This window comes from Lampetra planeri, chromosome 12 (assembly GCF_965212315.1).
Source record: "Lampetra planeri chromosome 12, kcLamPlan1.2.h2, whole genome shotgun sequence".
In the NCBI taxonomy this organism is placed as follows: domain Eukaryota; kingdom Metazoa; phylum Chordata; class Hyperoartia; order Petromyzontiformes; family Petromyzontidae; genus Lampetra; species Lampetra planeri.
The window spans coordinates 4,323,870-4,341,972 of NC_136118.1; the positions used below are offsets into that span (position 1 = coordinate 4,323,870).

The window sequence follows — 18,103 nt, forward strand, 5'->3', positions numbered from 1 at the left end:
ACACATGGTAAGCAGGAATTGTTGAAATACGTTTTATTTTGCAAAGGAGATGAGGCAATAACACGATTTCTGAAGGAGACAGCGTCAAGAATAAACATACTGTGTGTTTAGAAAGTGGAACTATAAGCAATAACAAGCAATGAGACGGTATGGAATACATGTTTTTGGTAAAGCACACGACCCACGTGCCAAGCATAATGTGTTAATGAAAGATTGTTCCAGATCTATTAAAATGTACCAATAAAACGATAAGCATGGTTGGCTACGTACGGTGCGAAAGAAGTTCTACATACATATAACATACCGGTTATATTTATCACAATCAATTCAGTGAAATTATTGCGGTCAAAAAGCTGTTGGAAAAAACATTAAACACCGCAGTATGTAACACTGTAAAAATATGCGTTTCAACTAAAGTGTTTCCATCGGACATGCCATTCTACACTTGTCAAAAAAAGTCATCTTGTGAAACTCCTTCTGCTTAGCATCTTGTGCAATGCACAGCGTGGTAACCCAACAATGTCACTTCCCCGGCACCGCGCCCTCCAAGAAGTTGCACAAGGAGCGCCAGAGATCGCTGCACTCCTCCTCTCCCTCCTCCTCTGCCACTTGTTCCCCTGCCTCCCCCAATTCATCGGCTGCTCTGGCTCCCATTTGCACATCACTCGTGGCAGTGGTGGTGGTAGTAGTTGTGGCCTCAGTCGTCACCTTAGCCTCCAATTCTTCCACGAGGCCGAGCCAGGACGCAGGCGACTTCTTGCAGAGCGGTGCGATAAGCTGCCCAGCCGTGACATCGCATGCCGAGTCCCTCTGCTTAAGCGCCTTCACGACCTGCGTCCAGAAATAACTGTGCTTGCGCTCGTATGCAGGACAGGAGACTGGGGAACCCCGATAGGTGCACGAGGGGGCACTGCGGCACCGGAGCTGCAGTGTCAGGGTGGGTTCAGGAGCATCACTGAGCACTTTCCAGAAGCACTGGGCTCCATCGAGGGCCCGCAGTCTGCCCCTGTGGCTCGGCTTCAGCATGCTGGGCAGATTGGCCTTTAAAGGTAGGGCTTGGCCACTCCTGGTCTGCCCAGGCGTTTTTTTTAAATGATGTCCATGCTTTTGGGCGTTCTGATCTGTCTTCACAACCATCACCAGGCACAACTGGAGGCACACTCCCAGGAGCAGCAACATAGCAAAGTGCTTGCTTTGCATGCTGTCACCTAGAACAAATAAAGTAACTGCAAACCAGCTTTCAAATGCGTATTTATCGTGTCACAGTGGTGCAATAAATTACATTAAGTGCCGAGATGCAATTGCATCTCAAATAGCTGCAGAAGCAGAGGAAAGCAAGCAATGCGAAAAGGGGAACACGTGATGGGAAATTATAGGGTCACGATGGTAATGCACAGGAGACAACTTAGTACCAGACCTAAACACAATAAGACACCAATGACTTACAAAGAACGCTGCAGAGGCGTTGGGATCACTGAGGCTCAACACCACCAACGGCTCCCAAGGGACGAGCGAACAGCTGTCTCCAGTTGGGATTAACGGATTGAAGGATTTCAAATGTGTGTTCAAATACTGGTACACATACTATAAAGGTCTGCAAATTAATTTTCGAATTCATTTTGCACCACTCAGTCAGGAATCCCTTGAACATGCATGCAAATGGAGAATTATACAAAAAATCTTTGCAATATATGCAATGTGGCAGGCAGGCACTCAAACATTTACCTTTAAAACCAATCCCGCAAAAAGTTTAGTGCTATAATTAGTAAATATCAACATAATTCCAAGTAAACAGTGGTGACATTTTTTATATAGTCTGGTTATGGTAAACTGAAAATAACATACCAAGTCGGTGTCGTAAAAAACGAGGTCTTCAGAGCACAGCGAAGAGCAAAGCCCTTTGCCAGCTTGAGAGCCTTATATTTGCTGAAATGTTATGACGTATGCATTTGTAATTGCATGTAAAAGGTATTAGATGCGGTAATGTGTCAATTTTCCCAAAAAGTGCTCATATGCTCTTAAGCTGCCAACAGATTAACTGTTCAGACTGCAGGTGCTTGGACTTCTGAATGCTTTTTCACGAATTTGTGAAATTGAGTGGGTTCAAATAGAAAAATATATCTTTTTTTTAAGAAATATATTTTATAAAGTTTAAGCAAAATCTATACAATAGTTCTTATTTTGTTCTGTATATTTATCTGATATTGTGATCGCTTATTTTGAGATTAAATATTTACAGCACTACTGCTGGATGACAGCCTGCCGATGCCGTGTCATGGGAGTTGTTAGACCATACTCTTCAGTGCATGTTGAAGGGAGTATGTCCTGAAGCAGCTCAAGAGATGGTTTGGCACTGATGGACATTGATGTTGGTCATGGCCGAGAATCTAACTCGTGTAAGTCATCAGCAGGTAGTGCAGAATCTCTAAACTACCTCACCCAGGCCGCCCCCATCCCCCAAGAGTGAGTGATAAATTTAAGTTGTAATCAGCTGAAGTAAAATCATCCCGAAAATAAAATATAGCAGTTGATTTTATATGAAGACTATAAAAAAGCATACTTATTGTGAAACATCTATATATATAAAATCGCAAATCTGTCTGTCTGTCTGTGTGCGTGTCTGTGTGTCGCCGGACCATACGCAGTTTCATTGGACGAAATGTGAGGGATTTGCGAGGCACGATTGGTCCGTTTGGTTTTCCTAGCGCTGCGATTGGCCCGTTCATCGAGGCCGTGGCGGAGTAGCGCAGTTGGTAGCGCCCTCGCTTCCCATGCCAAAGGTCGCGGGATCGATCCCCGCGTCCTTCACAGGCCAATATAGTTTTAAATCCTTTATATTAAGTTCGCTGCCACGCATATAAAGAATTTATAGTGAAAAACTTTGTTTTTACGAACGCGTCTACATGCAAACCACAAAATACAAAGCCTCCAACTCAGACAACACGTGAAGACCTGTGCAACGCCGGGTTTTACTGCTATTTATCTATATAAAAAAGGGAAATTTGTGAATGTGTCTGTTGAAAATGTTTAGCGTACTTCCCGACATGCAAAAAACGAGAAATTTGCCATGTGGGTACTTTCCAGAATGTACACCATGCAAAACTTATAAAAACATTACTTTTGTATTCTTTTGGGGGGGGGGGGGGGGGCGCAATAATGCATATATTTTGCACGGCAAGTGAGCTGTGACGTCACATCTGTCATGTGACCCGCGCGTGCGGAAGCGTAACGCAGTGTGCCTGCTCATCACGCATGCCCCCGCCCCAACCCTCCGTGAGTCAAGTGCCATACTAATGTTTTGCAGGTCTAAGACGTTCTTCGCGCAGCATTGCTTTATTATTCCTGTCGTTTACTGCCGTACGCACCGTTCAAGATGTGTGTCTGTAGCAAGCGCGTGCATGTGTACCTATGGACGGGGGGCGCGTGTGTGGGGCGAGCGATAGTGTAGTGGTTAGTGCGCTGCGCTATGAGCTCGGCGACCCGAGTTCGATTCACACTTACTACCACCACCTTTGACGATCATTTGAACCGGTCCTGGGCCTCCCCTAGGTCGACTCAGCCTCAAACGAGTAACCGTGGTGTCAACATCGCCACTGGGGAGACAAAGACGGCCGGGCGTCGAGAATCCAAGTCCCGGGCGAAGCCGGGTAGTAAAGCTAGTGTTTTTATATATGTATAAGGACAGTACAGCTCCCCGTGGCCATGGTTACTAATTAACGTAACAAAAACAGTCACATTAGGGTAATGTGGGACCTAAGTGGTTGCTAATAATGATTGATGTGACAAGCGTTGACAGGGTCGCGTGAGGGGAAGCACGGGACCTAACAGTCGTAAATTGTAATAAGGGCAGAGACAGACAGGGCCAGGTGCGGTGAGAGAGGGTTCTGGGAATAGGGGCGTGGCCGGGTGGTGAGGGGAATAAGAGCAGGCGTGAACAGGGGCTCTGGGCTGCTGTTGTGGGGGAATTGCAGTTGTCACCTTGGAGCGGGGTCGTCTTCATCATCCTGGAGTGGGCACCTTGTAGTCTTGGAAGGCTAGAGTCATGTTGTCTCAGAATAGAGCTAAGTTAACAAGTGTATATAGTCACTCGCGGTTACTCGTTAAGTTATCAGTGAGTCTGCGGACTTTATTCATAATAAATATACATATAACTGAACAAGACGGTATCTCTTAGAGCTATATTACAAATGTACTTAAAAGTTTTCATGAGATGAGCAGCCCGCACATCCTTTAGAAATGACCCTAAGTCCCTCTCAGCCAGAAAAAGTTTTTAAGCCATCTCTCTACTGTTCTCTTGCCTTCTGTACTGTATATCTCAATTTATCTCATTAACTTTTGTCTTTTTATATGTTTCTATTAGCACGGTTGGCTACATACGGCTACGTGCGGTGCGAATGAAGTTCAACATACATACACGCTATGTCTTCTACCTCACCTTCCATATATACTCTTCTCCTCTCCCACTATCTCTCACTCTCCTTATTGCCACCTCTCCCTTTCCCGTCTCAATCTCTCTTGCGTCCCCGTAATCCTCCCACTTGCTTTCCCTCGCTCTCCTCTTTCCGTTTTCCTCTCCTTTTCACACCCTTTCACTCTTTGACCTGTCCCTCTCCGTTCCTCTCCATCGTTTCCTCCCTCCTCTCTCTCGCCCTTTTATCTCCATCACATTTGCACAGAATACACGGCAGGGTGGAGTATAGGTGGAGGGGGTGTGACGCCATCACACAAGAGCCCGTCTCAACGCTGTAGGATGCAATTGTATATGAATAGAAGATGCAATTGTAGTCATCAGAAATATCCATGGTGACGTCACTTCCGCATGAATCCAGCCAGCAAAATTTTTTCTCATATCCCATGAGATGCCAAATAAAGAGATTTCCACGTAGGCTTTCGCGACCAATGTTATTCATAATCAACGTTTTTGGGTTTAGATCGCGTTATTTATAAATGTGTCGTAACCCTCCACCACCCGACACGGCCAATCAGTAAAAATGTGTCACGTTGACAAAAGACAAATAGTTCACTGCTTTAGCCCACCGGTGTGTTGAAGCTGGATGCAATTACCAGCGAAACGTCGTACTCAAATTGTAAATGTTGTGGCTTCAACACACCGGTGGGCTAAAGCAGTGAACTATTTGTCTTTTGTCAACGTGACACATTTTTACTGATTGGCCGTGTCGGGTGGTGGAGGGTTACGACACATTTATAAATAATGCGATCTAAACCAAAAATGTTGATTATGAAAGAGATTTCCACTACAAATGACTTGTATCGGTAAAAAATACAATCTCAAACATCTAAAAATTGTGCACTTTTTATTAAGTTGCAGAAATGCACCCAAATGGGTACACAAATCATACTACTGTACTTTACTTCCATTGATCCAGAACATAAATAGATGACAACCAGCATAAACAGTTCATAATGAAATATGTAAAGCAGATATTTACTGTGTGGGGTGATCATAACTTCTTATATTGTAATTCCAATAAACAAATAAAACATGTTACTAGTATTCCTACGATTTAGTGTTTCTCTCAATTACGCACTGTTGTAATGTCAAGATGAACAAACCACCAAAATGGATTGCACTCCACAATAACTAGAATGCTAGTGAATAGATAAATACATTTTTTGGATAAATTTTCATATTGCAAGTAGAACCGAAGTTGCCATTTTAAATAGTTGACTTTTAATTGCCAGCAGAATAGCCCCTATCCCCACCAACCACAAACGCTGAACATAAAACGGAGGATAGCAGACAAAACTGCGTACAATGTCCTGGTGTACAAAGCCTTATCTAAAACATGTCCATAATTGTCAAAATAACTTCATTGTACAGAAATGCAGAAAAAAATATGTTAATTGTACATGTCAAACTCTCTACCCTTTCTACTCTTTTCATCACATATGGGAATGATAAATTGTGTTGCATCATTTATAGCAAACAGTTTTTAAAGATTACCTTTCCATGAGCAATAGAAATTACATCTCTCAGTCTCATAATTCTACAATTTACAACAAAACGAAAACAAACTTTTTCAAACTGGATGAGTGAGGTTACCTTGTACATGTGGGCAACAGTGCTTTGCGTATGGTTGAGTCACTTCTTTTTCGCATTAACATTTTTACATACCCAGTTCATCCCATCCTAAAGAAGAAAAGGTCACAAGGCCATGTAAGATATTTTCAGTGCTTGATTGGATGCAAAAATATATGCTTTAGAGATTGAGAACATGCAGTTCTTACACAAAGGATTATTGTAACAAATGATTGCAAATTAAGTAATCATGTAGGTGGATGAGACACCAGCACATTAAACGTAATTACACTTAGGCAATAAACCAGGGTATATTAAATCCAACTTGACATCAGAATTTCAAATTAAAATGCATCTATCGCCCAAGTCTGAATTGCAAGAGCCTTGTTCCAATGAACTGTTACCTGGTCATAAATTATTTGACTTAAATATTGTTAATTATTTAAAAGTAAAAATGTATACATAAACATTTCAAACAAGCAAATTCAACACCTATTGTTAACAGAAATGTATTATAGTCATCCATGTATATGGCACCAGTGTAGCTGAGAAAAAAACAAGACTTGTACCTGCACACCCTCCCCCGTCAGGGCTGAGCAGGCCTGGATCTGCCAGACGCGGTCGCGGATGGTGTGCAAATTGAGCCCCTCAGCGATCTCAGAAGCTGGTGCGGCCGTCAGCAAATCTTGCTTGTTGGCAAAGACGAGCACAGGCACGCCACTCAGCTTCTCTTCTTCCAGGAGTTCGGCCAATTCCTGCCCAACACACCAAACAGGGGGGCGCATGCACACGCGGACGTCCCATGTGATCCGTGGGCACATTGACCCGCTTCCCAGAACCTTGGTCACGGTGTTCTAGACGCGCACACGCGTACGCCCCATGTGCGATGTGCTCACATGGACTTTCTTTGTGGAACCGTGGTTACACTCAATTGTTGTGAAACAGAGGAACACCCAACCCTTATAACATTATACCCATATTACTACTCGGAGTAAAATTACAGGACTTACAAAAGGTTATTGAGCAATGCAATGACTGAGAAATATCTGACACACCATTTTTGTGTTTATATGGTTCATTGAGCCTTAAAAATATAACTTCGGATATATTTACCTGCCCTGTTTCCTCAAATCTTTTCCTATCTGCGCTGTCAATCACATAAATCTGTAAATGGGAAAAAAGAACGTTCACATTACATAAATAATGTCCATATACAAACATTTCAATAATGATAATATATTTGTGCTCTATGTTGGAACTAACCAGCACATCAGTGTTCTCAAAGTAGTTTCGCCAATAAGGTCTAATTTTCCTTTGTCCGCCGATGTCCCACACATTTAACTTGAATCCTTGCGACTGCACGCTCTTGATGTTAAAGCCCTGTGCAGAGAAAAAAACAGTTTCACAATGCTCTCTGAAGTGCTCAACAAAATGTATAAAACGTGATATTAATCAAGTCAAGATTAATAGTGAAGTTTTGGCAAAAAAAAATCACTTGTGATGCAATACGAAATAAAAAAGACAAATTACTCATGCGAAAATGTGATTATGTAATACGGCTGTGGCAAAAAAGTCAGAGGACCATCAACTCTGCATACCAGATAGTTACACAAATTGCAATACTGCTATTAATCAACCATATTTTATACCCTGCTGGATGAAGGTAATCCCACATCATCATCCTGCATGGTCTTGCAATGTCACAATCCATCTCACTCCTGCACGAGATTATCTCATCACTCCATCTCTGTGGTGGTTGTCCTTACGGGCATGTTCCCTCCTTTCGCTGATATTCTGTTACCATTCCCATCCATTGGCCATCATCCCTTCTCGCAATGTGCGCTACACAAGCCCACTCATTAGAAACGTCTGTAATTTACACTTATTCTCTTCCTGTTACTGTGCCTCAGTATAATATCCGCAATTTAGATATTTGTTTTATGTGTATTTTTCAGTTTTTGTTCCATTTAGAATGTCCATGTTTCTGATCCATATGTAGCGAGTCCAACTGAGTCGCAGATGTTATTCTTTAGAGGCAACACATTTATTATATCAACACATAATACGCAAAGGGGTAATTGCCCCATCACCAGATACAGCCTAGGGTGGTGACCACCCAGCTAACTACACTATACAGAGGAGTTACAGCTACGAAGGGTCGGACCCTCACTCAGATCGTGGCCACGTGTTGATGCCTTGCAGGACATAGAGCTTCCAACTTGTAGGACGTGGAGCTTCAGCTTGTAGAACGAAGCGACCCCGGTCCCTCTCAGGGACCCACCTTATATCCTCCCAGGTCGGGGTTGGCTCCGCCCAGGCCCCGCCCTCCTTCTCAAGTGTTCTAGCTCCATCTCGAGAGCTCTCCCCGGACAGGTGATCACCCCCTAGCCCCCCCCTGTGGCCCTCTCTATGGACACTCCGGATCACGTGTCTACGGGGTCAACGAGAGTGCCATGGCCCGGGGCAACCCTGTCCCTGGGCTGACACTCTCCCGCTCCCCCTTGTGGGAGCCCGCATTAAACGCTATGCGCGGTGACCGCGCTATCCCAGCGCTCACCAAGCCCTACTAGGGCTGGTACTACACCCAGTACACCCATCGACGGGGTGTACACGATGACAGTGCATTGCACGCCCTGCTATCGTAAAGCCGGCATCACACAGCAACCCACCCAGAACTGTCTACGACGTAGGAACATCGCACGCCACGACCCTCCCGGGCCAGCCCTATACAATGACATCCCCGATGTCACTACACATATATTATAGCAGGAAACACACATTGATCAACAACATGTAACTTTTTATTAACATATTTTTTCTAAAAACACTGTGCTCTGCTCCCAAGGTCCTCATTATCCTATCATTATGATCCCAGTCTGTCTAAGCAACTGCCATAGATATACAAACATGTCGATGCCAATATAGAGGCCAACCAACCATGAAATAACAAATAACATTCGAGTATACTGGATTCAGAACATTTTTATATTGTGAACATACTATCAATCACATTCTGGAAAAGACTAAGGTATAACACGTACCATTATGCTTAGCCTTTGTGGACAAAAGAATATTATATGGATTGGTGTACACTCATGCAAACTCATAAACCAAGGCATTAAATTATAAATAGGATTTGTTAAAACCAATTGCAAAACGGAACAGCTACACTGATATTGCTTGAATTAACGCAACCCAAATCAAAAGTCAGGGAAGGAGGCATGATCTCACCATGGCTATTCTCTGATAATACTGTATTTTTCCCCAAAAATATATAGAACAAATAAATGCATATAGTATGATTATTAACAGTCACTGATTAACTGGCATCTTCATTGTAACCAGTGGAAGTGTGCCGGAAATGAGTGATAAATTAACTGAATTTAATTATTGTGGGCAATCCACAGATTATCACGTACTGGATTAAAATTTAAATTAATTTAAAGTAATCATCACAATCAGGCCACGTAACAGTTATTACTTTATTTGTGAAGTTTAAGTCAATATTTAACACCACAAATACTTACAAATGATTGTCTTGTAAAATAAATGTCACCATCTAGAGCACGTTTGTGTAACTATATTTTCAAGTTTTACAGATGCAAGTTGAAGATAATATTTGTATAAAATCATACCTGAGTTGGGGTAATGTGCGTTATGTCTTCTGATGCAAGCGTCTTGAGTAGGGTGGTTTTTCCTGCATTGTCAAGTCCTAAGAGGAGTATGCGAACCTCCTGATCAGGAGCACTTTTCAGTTTACGTAGGATGGACAGCAAACCCTACAACACAACGGGGAAAAAAACAATTACCATAATCTATTGAGCAAAAAATAAGAGCACAAAAAGTATCCAGAAGAAACATACACAAGAATGCTCACTTGCACGAAACACAATCATACACCCACACATGTCACATTGTAGATAGGCGTTAAAATGAATTAGAATGAAGTCTTACTAGCAGTCCCTCTCCCATTTATCACGCATCACTTAACCACCAACCCCTTCAAAACTCTCAAGTCACGCTGCTCGCTGAACGGAAGGGCAAAGATGCCAGCAAAAGAACACAACGTCGCCACCGGGACTATTAATATCAAGGGAAGGAGATTGACTCCTCTAAGCTAACTACATCTGTGGCTACTGTTCTCTGCTTAATCCTTCACAACAGGATCAAGTGCGTTTCTCTATGATTGCCGTGTTTACGTAAGCGGCAGGTCGCTGCCATACCATTGCATTAAGATAGTTTGTTTTGATGATAATATAATGAACACACCAGCGAAGCTAATGAATGGTCTGGCATCTATATAAAATGTTAAGCCAATTAGTGTTTCCACAGAACACATACATATACCTCATCGCGTAACGTTTCCTCATTTCCAGGCAGGTGCGTTTTTAATATATAATATCCGTTTAAACAAGTAATGTATACGAGCCCAATTATAGATTGCTACTTTTATGTCTCCTGATGAGAGTAAAGCATGTCATCAGCCGTTACCAATGGCACTCACTGCTGGATGAAGGCCTCTACGTTTTTATGATGAAGTGATAACCAAACCTAAACGCATATATATTTTGGGTTGGTGAAATTCGTATCTTATACACTGCGTAAAGACATACACTAGTGACTGGGAAAATATGTAATTTTTTGGAAGAGATATTTAAATACACGCACGTATCACGATCAGACGTATCACTATCAGACAAAAATACCACCTTTATTCCACGAGATTAGCATACTCAAATGACAAAGTTGATATATTTAGCAACTGCCAGGATACACGGGTACCGTATTTGGTCAACAATCACCCCACCTTATCCATTCAACGAGCATTTATATAGCAAAGGTGAGTTTGAAAATATCAAAGGTACAACTGCAATATATAACGGGCCGATTTTTAAAAAATTCCAGTCATTCTAAATCCACCAGTGGATGAAGGCCTCACACCACGTCGGTCATGGCGTTTATTTGTCCATAATTCACGCACGCCGGTCAGTAACGGGTTGGTGAACAGAGGTCTGCATAAGCAGGACCGTTTCAGATACTATGTGCAACTGATGTTAGCCGCGAACGGGCACCGAACTCAGGTTCATACGCATCATCGCCGATGATTGCGCGATAATAATAAAAAACACAGTCCTTCGATACAAACTCCGAAACGCGTCCCGCGGGCCTAGTCAAACATGGCCAAGCCTACGGCCTTGCCTGGCTACCTTGCCCCGGCTACAGAACCCCCACCCCGGGCCAGACGAAACAGCAGGCACGTCCAGGCCCATCCTTCATTCAATCCCAGCTAATGCCCTGCACGCGGCTAGCTATGTGTACCTTTGCGAAGGCATAAACTGGAGTGTTTGGCGCAGTTATATTCGTCTAAACGAAGACGTATTAAGCGTCGTTATTTGTGCGCCGATCGACGGCAGCTTGCGAACGCAACTCACCATCTTGGTCGCTAGAGCCGGTTGCTAAGGAGGCGCGTTGCGCGGTGACGTCATTCGCTGTTGACGTGACGTCACCTCCCGCCGCTGCCATGGCAACGGGCGGTGACGAGGTTCCACTCAAAATGTTAAAATCTCCACTTCGCATCCACACAATTAGAACCTTTGCAGAGTGAAAAGAAGCCGATGATCCATTAAGTTATTTTTTTACAGACATCCTGGCCGGGGTGGGTCAGAAAGTTACGACGAACAATACAAAAAAGTCTGTAGGAGTGAATAGACTCAAAGGGCCATGCAGGGCTCCCACATATTACAGTATATTGGAATGTGGGCAACACCACAAAGGTAACAAAACATAAAACATAATTGAAATAATAATTATTAAAAATAGAAATTGAATTTTTTATTAAAAATAAATAAATGGAAATATTAATTATTATTTCTATTTTTTTACCTACGTGACTTTACCGAAAAAAGTATGAATCCTTGCAATCACGAAAGCTTCAAATCTAGAATCAACTCCACAAGCCAATCAGATTAATTTGTTTTCCAGCATGAAGTCTCAGTATATTATTATTAGGGCACTGAGTATTATATTCATAACTGTTGTCATATTGGTGAACCAGGTCACCTACAGCTGAGACTATCTTGCTCTCTTGAGTTATCCCCTGGACATGTGAAAGAGCTTGAAAGCTCATCGGATTCCTCCAGAGTAAATATTCTTATTCTGAAGTTGAAGGCATGTTTTTAAACCCTATTATTTGCTAATCTACTTTTTTCTAAAATATCCATGTGAATTTACATTCTGAACCATTAGTCCCTTTAAGTTTCACGACTGTAGTTTGTGCCAATTATTAAATTAATTTTCAAGATTTCTTTCATCCAGCATTGGATTATAAGGGCCACCAAAACTCACAATGACACTACTGTATTGAGAATATATTTTATCATTTGTAATATCCACTCTGACCAATGCGCTTATGGTAAAAAGGTGACGATGTTGGGGAACCCTTCAACCAGCAGTTTTTTGAAAAAAACATTCTGGAAAAGTATTTAATATGGTTGTCAAAAATAGATTTTTAAAAATGTATACAAAAGGTAACAATTTGGTGTAAATTAAACTCTTAAAAAGCCTTCATACAAAATATCAACAAAACCAATAGCATAAGCCAGGACCTCCTGATTTGACTTGTAAAATCAGCAATGGTCCATTGTCTGGTTTATTGTGATGCTTCTGGAAAACATTGGAAAATAATTGCTATATAGCTGATGGACCTACATTTATTTATTTTTGTGCTAAGACCCTTGCCTATTTCTTTTTAATTGTAAGCAGTTTTACCAGTAAACACACATGACATTAGCCACAACTTGCGTACCGAACGTGATTTGGTCTTTCCACCACCAAATCACTATCTCAAAACCAATCCTCAGCACTATTTGTATACTGTGCAGTATAAACCTGAATACAATAAACACCTCTAACATTTACATGGTCTATCTAAATTATCTCAAACCTGCCGTAAATCACGAGACTTGTGTGGCCACCCACACTTCGAATTCCTTCCTACTCCCCGCCCTCAGAGAAAATAGATGCGGCTCCATGCAGCTGACTTCCTCTCCTTCCTTCTCTCATCACCGTCTCAAACCGAGATATCTTGACCCAGTCATGCCCTCCCCCCTCCTCCTTCCGGCCCGTCGCTCCTTTATTCTTGCTACTCATCTTGAGCTTGCGCTCTTTTGTCTATTTTTGGGTACGTCTGTCCTGGCATCCCTTCCCTTTCCTAGTTATATGTTGAACTTTTTTCGCACCGTATGTACTAGCCACCCGTGTTAAACAAGAGGTGCGATCTTTCACTTGCTGTCTGCCCCTTTTGAGTAACTGACACTATTCACCTTCTCGTGCTGCGATGAGTAAAACTATTCATATTTTTTTTTACTTGTAATCAGTATATATTATGTGCAATGCAATGAAGATAAAACATGGGTGTTAACAAATAAAATAAAATGAAACAAAAGCTTAAAATTATGCAAATACACATGGAGAGGGGCGAATTTTGAATTACCGTAGGGAGCAAATACAAATTAGAAATATATATTAACTGTTAAGGAAAGTAATGCCAGCCAAAGAGAACATGCCCGAGACAATGTCCACCACAAACCTGGAGTGATGAGATTCGCACGTGTGCAGGGAATAGATGGAATCTGCCTTTGTGGAACCGGACTTCATTCAGGTGTTCATAGATCATGGAATAACACCCTTAACAAATGGGCAATTTGTCACCCATGTGGAGAGTTTCTTCCTCTAACAAAAAAATAAAGTACTGTACTCAACTTCTGCACTCACATTGCTAAATAAATACACAAAAACAAAATCAGGTCATGAGAAAGTAGAAAATATAAACCTGTAATGCCAACAGCTATATTATAGTGAGGTAGAAAGAGGACATGTCAATGTGGGTGGAAATTCCTACTTTTTCCAATGTTAAGGTTCAAAATAAATTGTGTTCCATGTAACTGATCAGAACAAAGTAAAAACACACAATGAATATACCTTGTATACTAAATAAATAGAATGTGATATGTATGATAGTTAACTTGTTTTTTTATAACACAAGACAGCATCACAGGAAACATACAAGAAGCATATATAATGCCATAGTGTTTAATGAGTGGTTAACATAGCCAATGAATATAACTTTATTCACAATTGAAATTACACTTTGAGTAGTGTTAGTGAATCCTACACTGGATTACTGCTCAATGCAGTATACAGTAATTTCAAAAGTCAAACGTGATAAACAAAAATCATGCAGACGAAGTGACATTCTCCATTTAAATGCTCGAATGCATACAGCATTAATATACAGCTTACAGCAGAATAATGCAGCGCAATGAAGACGTAATAAATGTCATGTTAACAAGTCCACAGCAAATAAACATTAAAACTTAAATCAAATAAAATGAGCACAACAAGAAATATATTTCAGTCCACTACATGAGCTGGGCCAACATTTGTATAATTTTCAATCTTAGAATGAAGTCAGTAACCAATTTCTTGTTTCCACTGTACTTGGGTACATTTTAAAAGCCACAACCCATGGCCTTGGCATCGCATTCATAAGCATTTGGTATAAATGTGTGAAGTAAAAAGCTGGAATTCTTTGATATTCCAGATACGCTTCGATGTGCAATTCAAAATGTCTTTAGTGTAGCATCCTTGAATGACTAACCAAGCCTGATTCATAAACAACATTCTTTCGAGAACTGTATTCCGCATCACAGAAAGATAATTTCTCCACCTTTCCAAAGTCCATATTTGAGGAAAAATGGGGTTAAATTAAGGTTGGGGTGTCTGTAAACATATTTAGAGATGAAGACAATAAAAATAATGAAAATGATCAATATATGAATTGGAGTGAACAGTATGGTGTTAAATAATGTAAAGTAAAAAAAATTGAAGTTCAATGGCAATATTTATGCCTATATACAGAACATGTTTTTTCATGGTGATTGTTAAAACTAAAATGTAATAAAGTATATCAAAGGCAAGCATCAAAATACTAAACCAATATCAGTGAAAAACCAAATATTTTGATATGTTTAAAAGGGTCAAAAACGCAGCATTCAGATCCATTTGCACATAGAGGACAAAGCCCTCAAAGGACTCAGAGATATGATGCTGTTTAACATTTAATTTAGCTGTGTGGTTTAAGACACTTGACACGATGAGTAAGCTTAAAGCAATGTAGTTATGAACCAAGGTCACTTATCTGATGACATTGCACTGCCATGGGTGCATACTACACGAAATTATTTTCTGATGAGAATTCGGTAAGTGCGGAAAAAAAAGTTCACACAAACACATTACTGAAGGTGTATGATAATTATCCTCACATCAGTATTCATACATAGGTGTGCATTTATTTGTAAAACATGCTGCAAAACATAACATTATGAAAAATGAGAAAATAAAATGACCAAGCAGCTCCAACAATACAAATATACAGTGTTTTGTGCCAATGCATTGTTTAGACACTACCATACATCGTAAAACCCCTTCATCCACTTACAGTTGCAAAAAGTCAGGTTATATATTGTTAACGCCTATACTTTATTGCACCAAAGCAAATATACGTACCCTTATGTAGGCCACATTAACCGTTTCAAATATACGCAGAGCATTTACAGCACTCGGCAAATAAAAATGCAAGGATCCAATTACTTGGCATCACAAGGAGTTGCAGTAGTTCGAGTGACTAGTGCGATCGCAGCATATGCATTAAAAAGGCACGTTTGTATTATGAAAAGCCTCAGAACCCATGATGCCTTTATTAAATTATCTAAACTAAAAGCCAATAAGGCTTAGCACGAGGACAGCTCCCCCAACTTAACGAAACCCAAGGTAAGCTATTACCACAAAAACAATATAAAGTAGACCGTTTGCGTGACTGATCTGCATTTAAAGCTATGGCTAGCGCAAGTAACACAATATGCATATTTAATCATAAAGGCACTTTCTTGAAAGTCGCCTTGTTTGCGAGATGCAGAGCACTGCAGATTACACTGATAAAGCAACATTTTTAACCATCACCATGGCCAGTTTATTGTCAACGGTCAAGCGATCAATACCCAGGTCATCCGTGCACAAGAGACATCTTGTCGCAATGGGTTGACGCCTGATGAAATAAAGTCAATCCATCAATCTGTAATGTCTTCAATGTATATAATTGCATATTTGGGTATTAGATTCATGCTAGTATTACTTGTAGTCCCTGCAAGTCACTTGTCAGTGGAGAGAAAAATGTTTCAGACGCCTGTTGCCATCTTTTCAACGGCATGGCCAAAGCTTTAGGATCAACATTAAATTAAAAGTTCTTAAACGTTCTGTCATGCAATTACAGTGTAACGTTTTTTTTTTGTTCCTGGGTAGGAAGTGTTATTTCCTAATTGCTTATGCCTCAAAAGTACAGAAAATGGCTATTATTCCCCACAAACTTTGCTTTTGTGACCAGGACAGTGATATTTTTAAATGTACCTATTTTCCAGAACATTCCAGAGAGATTCAGTGCTGAGTAAACTTGGGAGTAACTACTCGAACATTCTAGAACTTTCCAGTAATATAAATAGTAAGAAAATACACGGGCTTGATGCCATCTAATTTCTGAGATGGAATCAAGTGGCTGCAAGCATCCGGCAGATGCATTTTGCTATGTCTGCGGCCAATTTATCAAGACAATACCGAAAAAGTACTCTGTAGAAGCATCTGCTAAGATGTGTGAGGCCTACAAGGCATATTTCGGCATGCCTGTCGGGGATCAGGACAAAACCTGAGCACCTCATTTTACCTGCAAGCAATGCAAAAAAACTCTGGAAGGTAAGATGGAAAATTGTTGCTTGTAATTTTATGTTGTTCAAATTGTAAAAAAAAAATTTGTACAAGTTTTACATTTTAAAATGTTTTACAATTTTAAATTTTATTGAAAAAATAGATCATATATGAAAAATGTTGCGAGAACCTTTAGTCATGGGTGATATAAATGTATTTTAATAGGATGGTAGAGGGGAAAAAAGAGCCATGAAGTTCGGCCCACCGCGGTAGGGCGGATGAGCTACGGTCCAGATGGCCAACAGCATACGGCGGAAGAGCCACTTCAGGACAAGCCTTCCAATCGTCTTGATTTTCTTGCCTTGCCATTGGACCCAGGCTTCGTTCCTGGTTAAGCCCCGTGCGGTAGCTGGTGTGCAAGAGACACTGCACGTAAATTAATTCACGCACTGGCACCCTCCAGGGAAACTGTGCCATCGCACCACCACACTACACACCCAAAGCCCTTGGGCGATTGGCACGTGGCGAGCGGGGCAGGCCTCTGCAGCTAGAAGTTTCTAGTCACAACCCAGCACCAAGGCGGCAGCTATTAGAAGGTCGTCATGCACTCGGATTATAAGCAATTACGAAATAACACTTACAACCCAGGAACAAAAATTGTGTTACATAGTGTTATCTGCATTGTTTTAAGGCAGTTTAATATCATGAATACATGCAATTTGACGAGAGCATATGTACATCAGAAAACTACGTATGCTAAAGCCACTTAAGGAGGTGAAAACAAAAATTATTATTAATGTGAAAGGTAGACTAAGCTGTTGCATTGATTGCGTTGGAAACAAAACATTTGCTTTTGAAATGGTTTACAGCTGATAGTTGTTTATTTAAAACATCAACTGTACTGATAATTTTTGTTGCAGAAAAATAATTGTTCATGTCCAACTAAATCTGTAAAATGGCATAGTTCTTCAGATGAGAAAGTGATTACAGAAGAAATTACTCAAATTTTGGGCAGCAGGTATTGGTGCATGGTGCATGAAGACTCCATTGTAGAAATGTTTTAATATTTCAATATAAATCTTCTTGGTGGAACCATCTCAAGCTCCGAAGTAAGACACAAACACGCCCCCTACATAGTGCCGTAATAATTACTTGGAAGACTCTTCTTTACTCTTAGCTTGGGGCTTTTCCTGACAGCCTGCAACAAAAGGAGATATTGTTTGTAAATGATTTGTGCCAATAACATCCAGAAAAATAATAACGATAATAATAGGCATTAAAGTGTTTAAAAGCAATATAAAGCATAGC

At 40.9% G+C, this 18,103-nt stretch overlaps 3 protein-coding genes across 3 annotated transcripts in view; all 3 read right to left on the minus strand.

The window, feature by feature from the left end:
• Positions 1-436: 436 nt before the first annotated feature.
• Positions 437-1,301, minus strand: LOC144721542 (fibroblast growth factor-binding protein 1-like). Its single transcript, XM_078599227.1, has one exon. The coding sequence runs from the start codon at positions 1,198-1,200 to the stop codon at positions 523-525; it is 678 nt and encodes a 225-aa protein (XP_078455353.1). The 5' UTR covers positions 1,201-1,301; the 3' UTR covers positions 437-522.
• A 3,999-nt stretch (positions 1,302-5,300) lies between these two features.
• LOC144721543 (ADP-ribosylation factor-like protein 3) lies at positions 5,301-11,573 on the minus strand. The gene is made up of 6 exons (XM_078599228.1): positions 11,473-11,573; positions 9,676-9,819; positions 7,304-7,420; positions 7,154-7,204; positions 6,610-6,795; positions 5,301-6,151 (listed from the first exon to the last, which is right to left on the minus strand). The coding sequence occupies exons 1-6, from the start codon at positions 11,473-11,475 to the stop codon at positions 6,104-6,106; spliced, it is 549 nt and encodes a 182-aa protein (XP_078455354.1). The 5' UTR covers positions 11,476-11,573; the 3' UTR covers positions 5,301-6,103.
• A 3,797-nt stretch (positions 11,574-15,370) lies between these two features.
• Positions 15,371-18,103, minus strand: part of LOC144721541 (receptor expression-enhancing protein 1-like) — a 43,036-nt gene continuing 40,303 nt past the window's right edge. Inside the window, exon 8 of the mRNA XM_078599226.1 lies at positions 15,371-17,993. Coding sequence (XP_078455352.1) covers positions 17,925-17,993 — 69 coding nt within the window. The 3' untranslated portion in view covers positions 15,371-17,924. The remainder of the gene's footprint in view (positions 17,994-18,103) is intronic.

Excerpts from the sequence above, each read along its gene's own strand:
- LOC144721542 (XM_078599227.1), bottom strand. The coding sequence starts at position 1,200 with ATGCAAAGCAAGCACTTTGCTATGTTGCTGCTCCTGGGAGTGTGCCTC.
- LOC144721543 (XM_078599228.1), bottom strand. Across the intron at positions 7,205-7,303 it reads TTGAGAACACTGATGTGCTG|ATTTATGTGATTGACAGCGC; the intron begins GTTAGTTCCAAC and ends TCCCATTTACAG. Across the intron at positions 6,796-7,153 it reads GATTTGAGGAAACAGGGCAG|GAATTGGCCGAACTCCTGGA; the intron begins GTAAATATATCC and ends TGTGTTGGGCAG.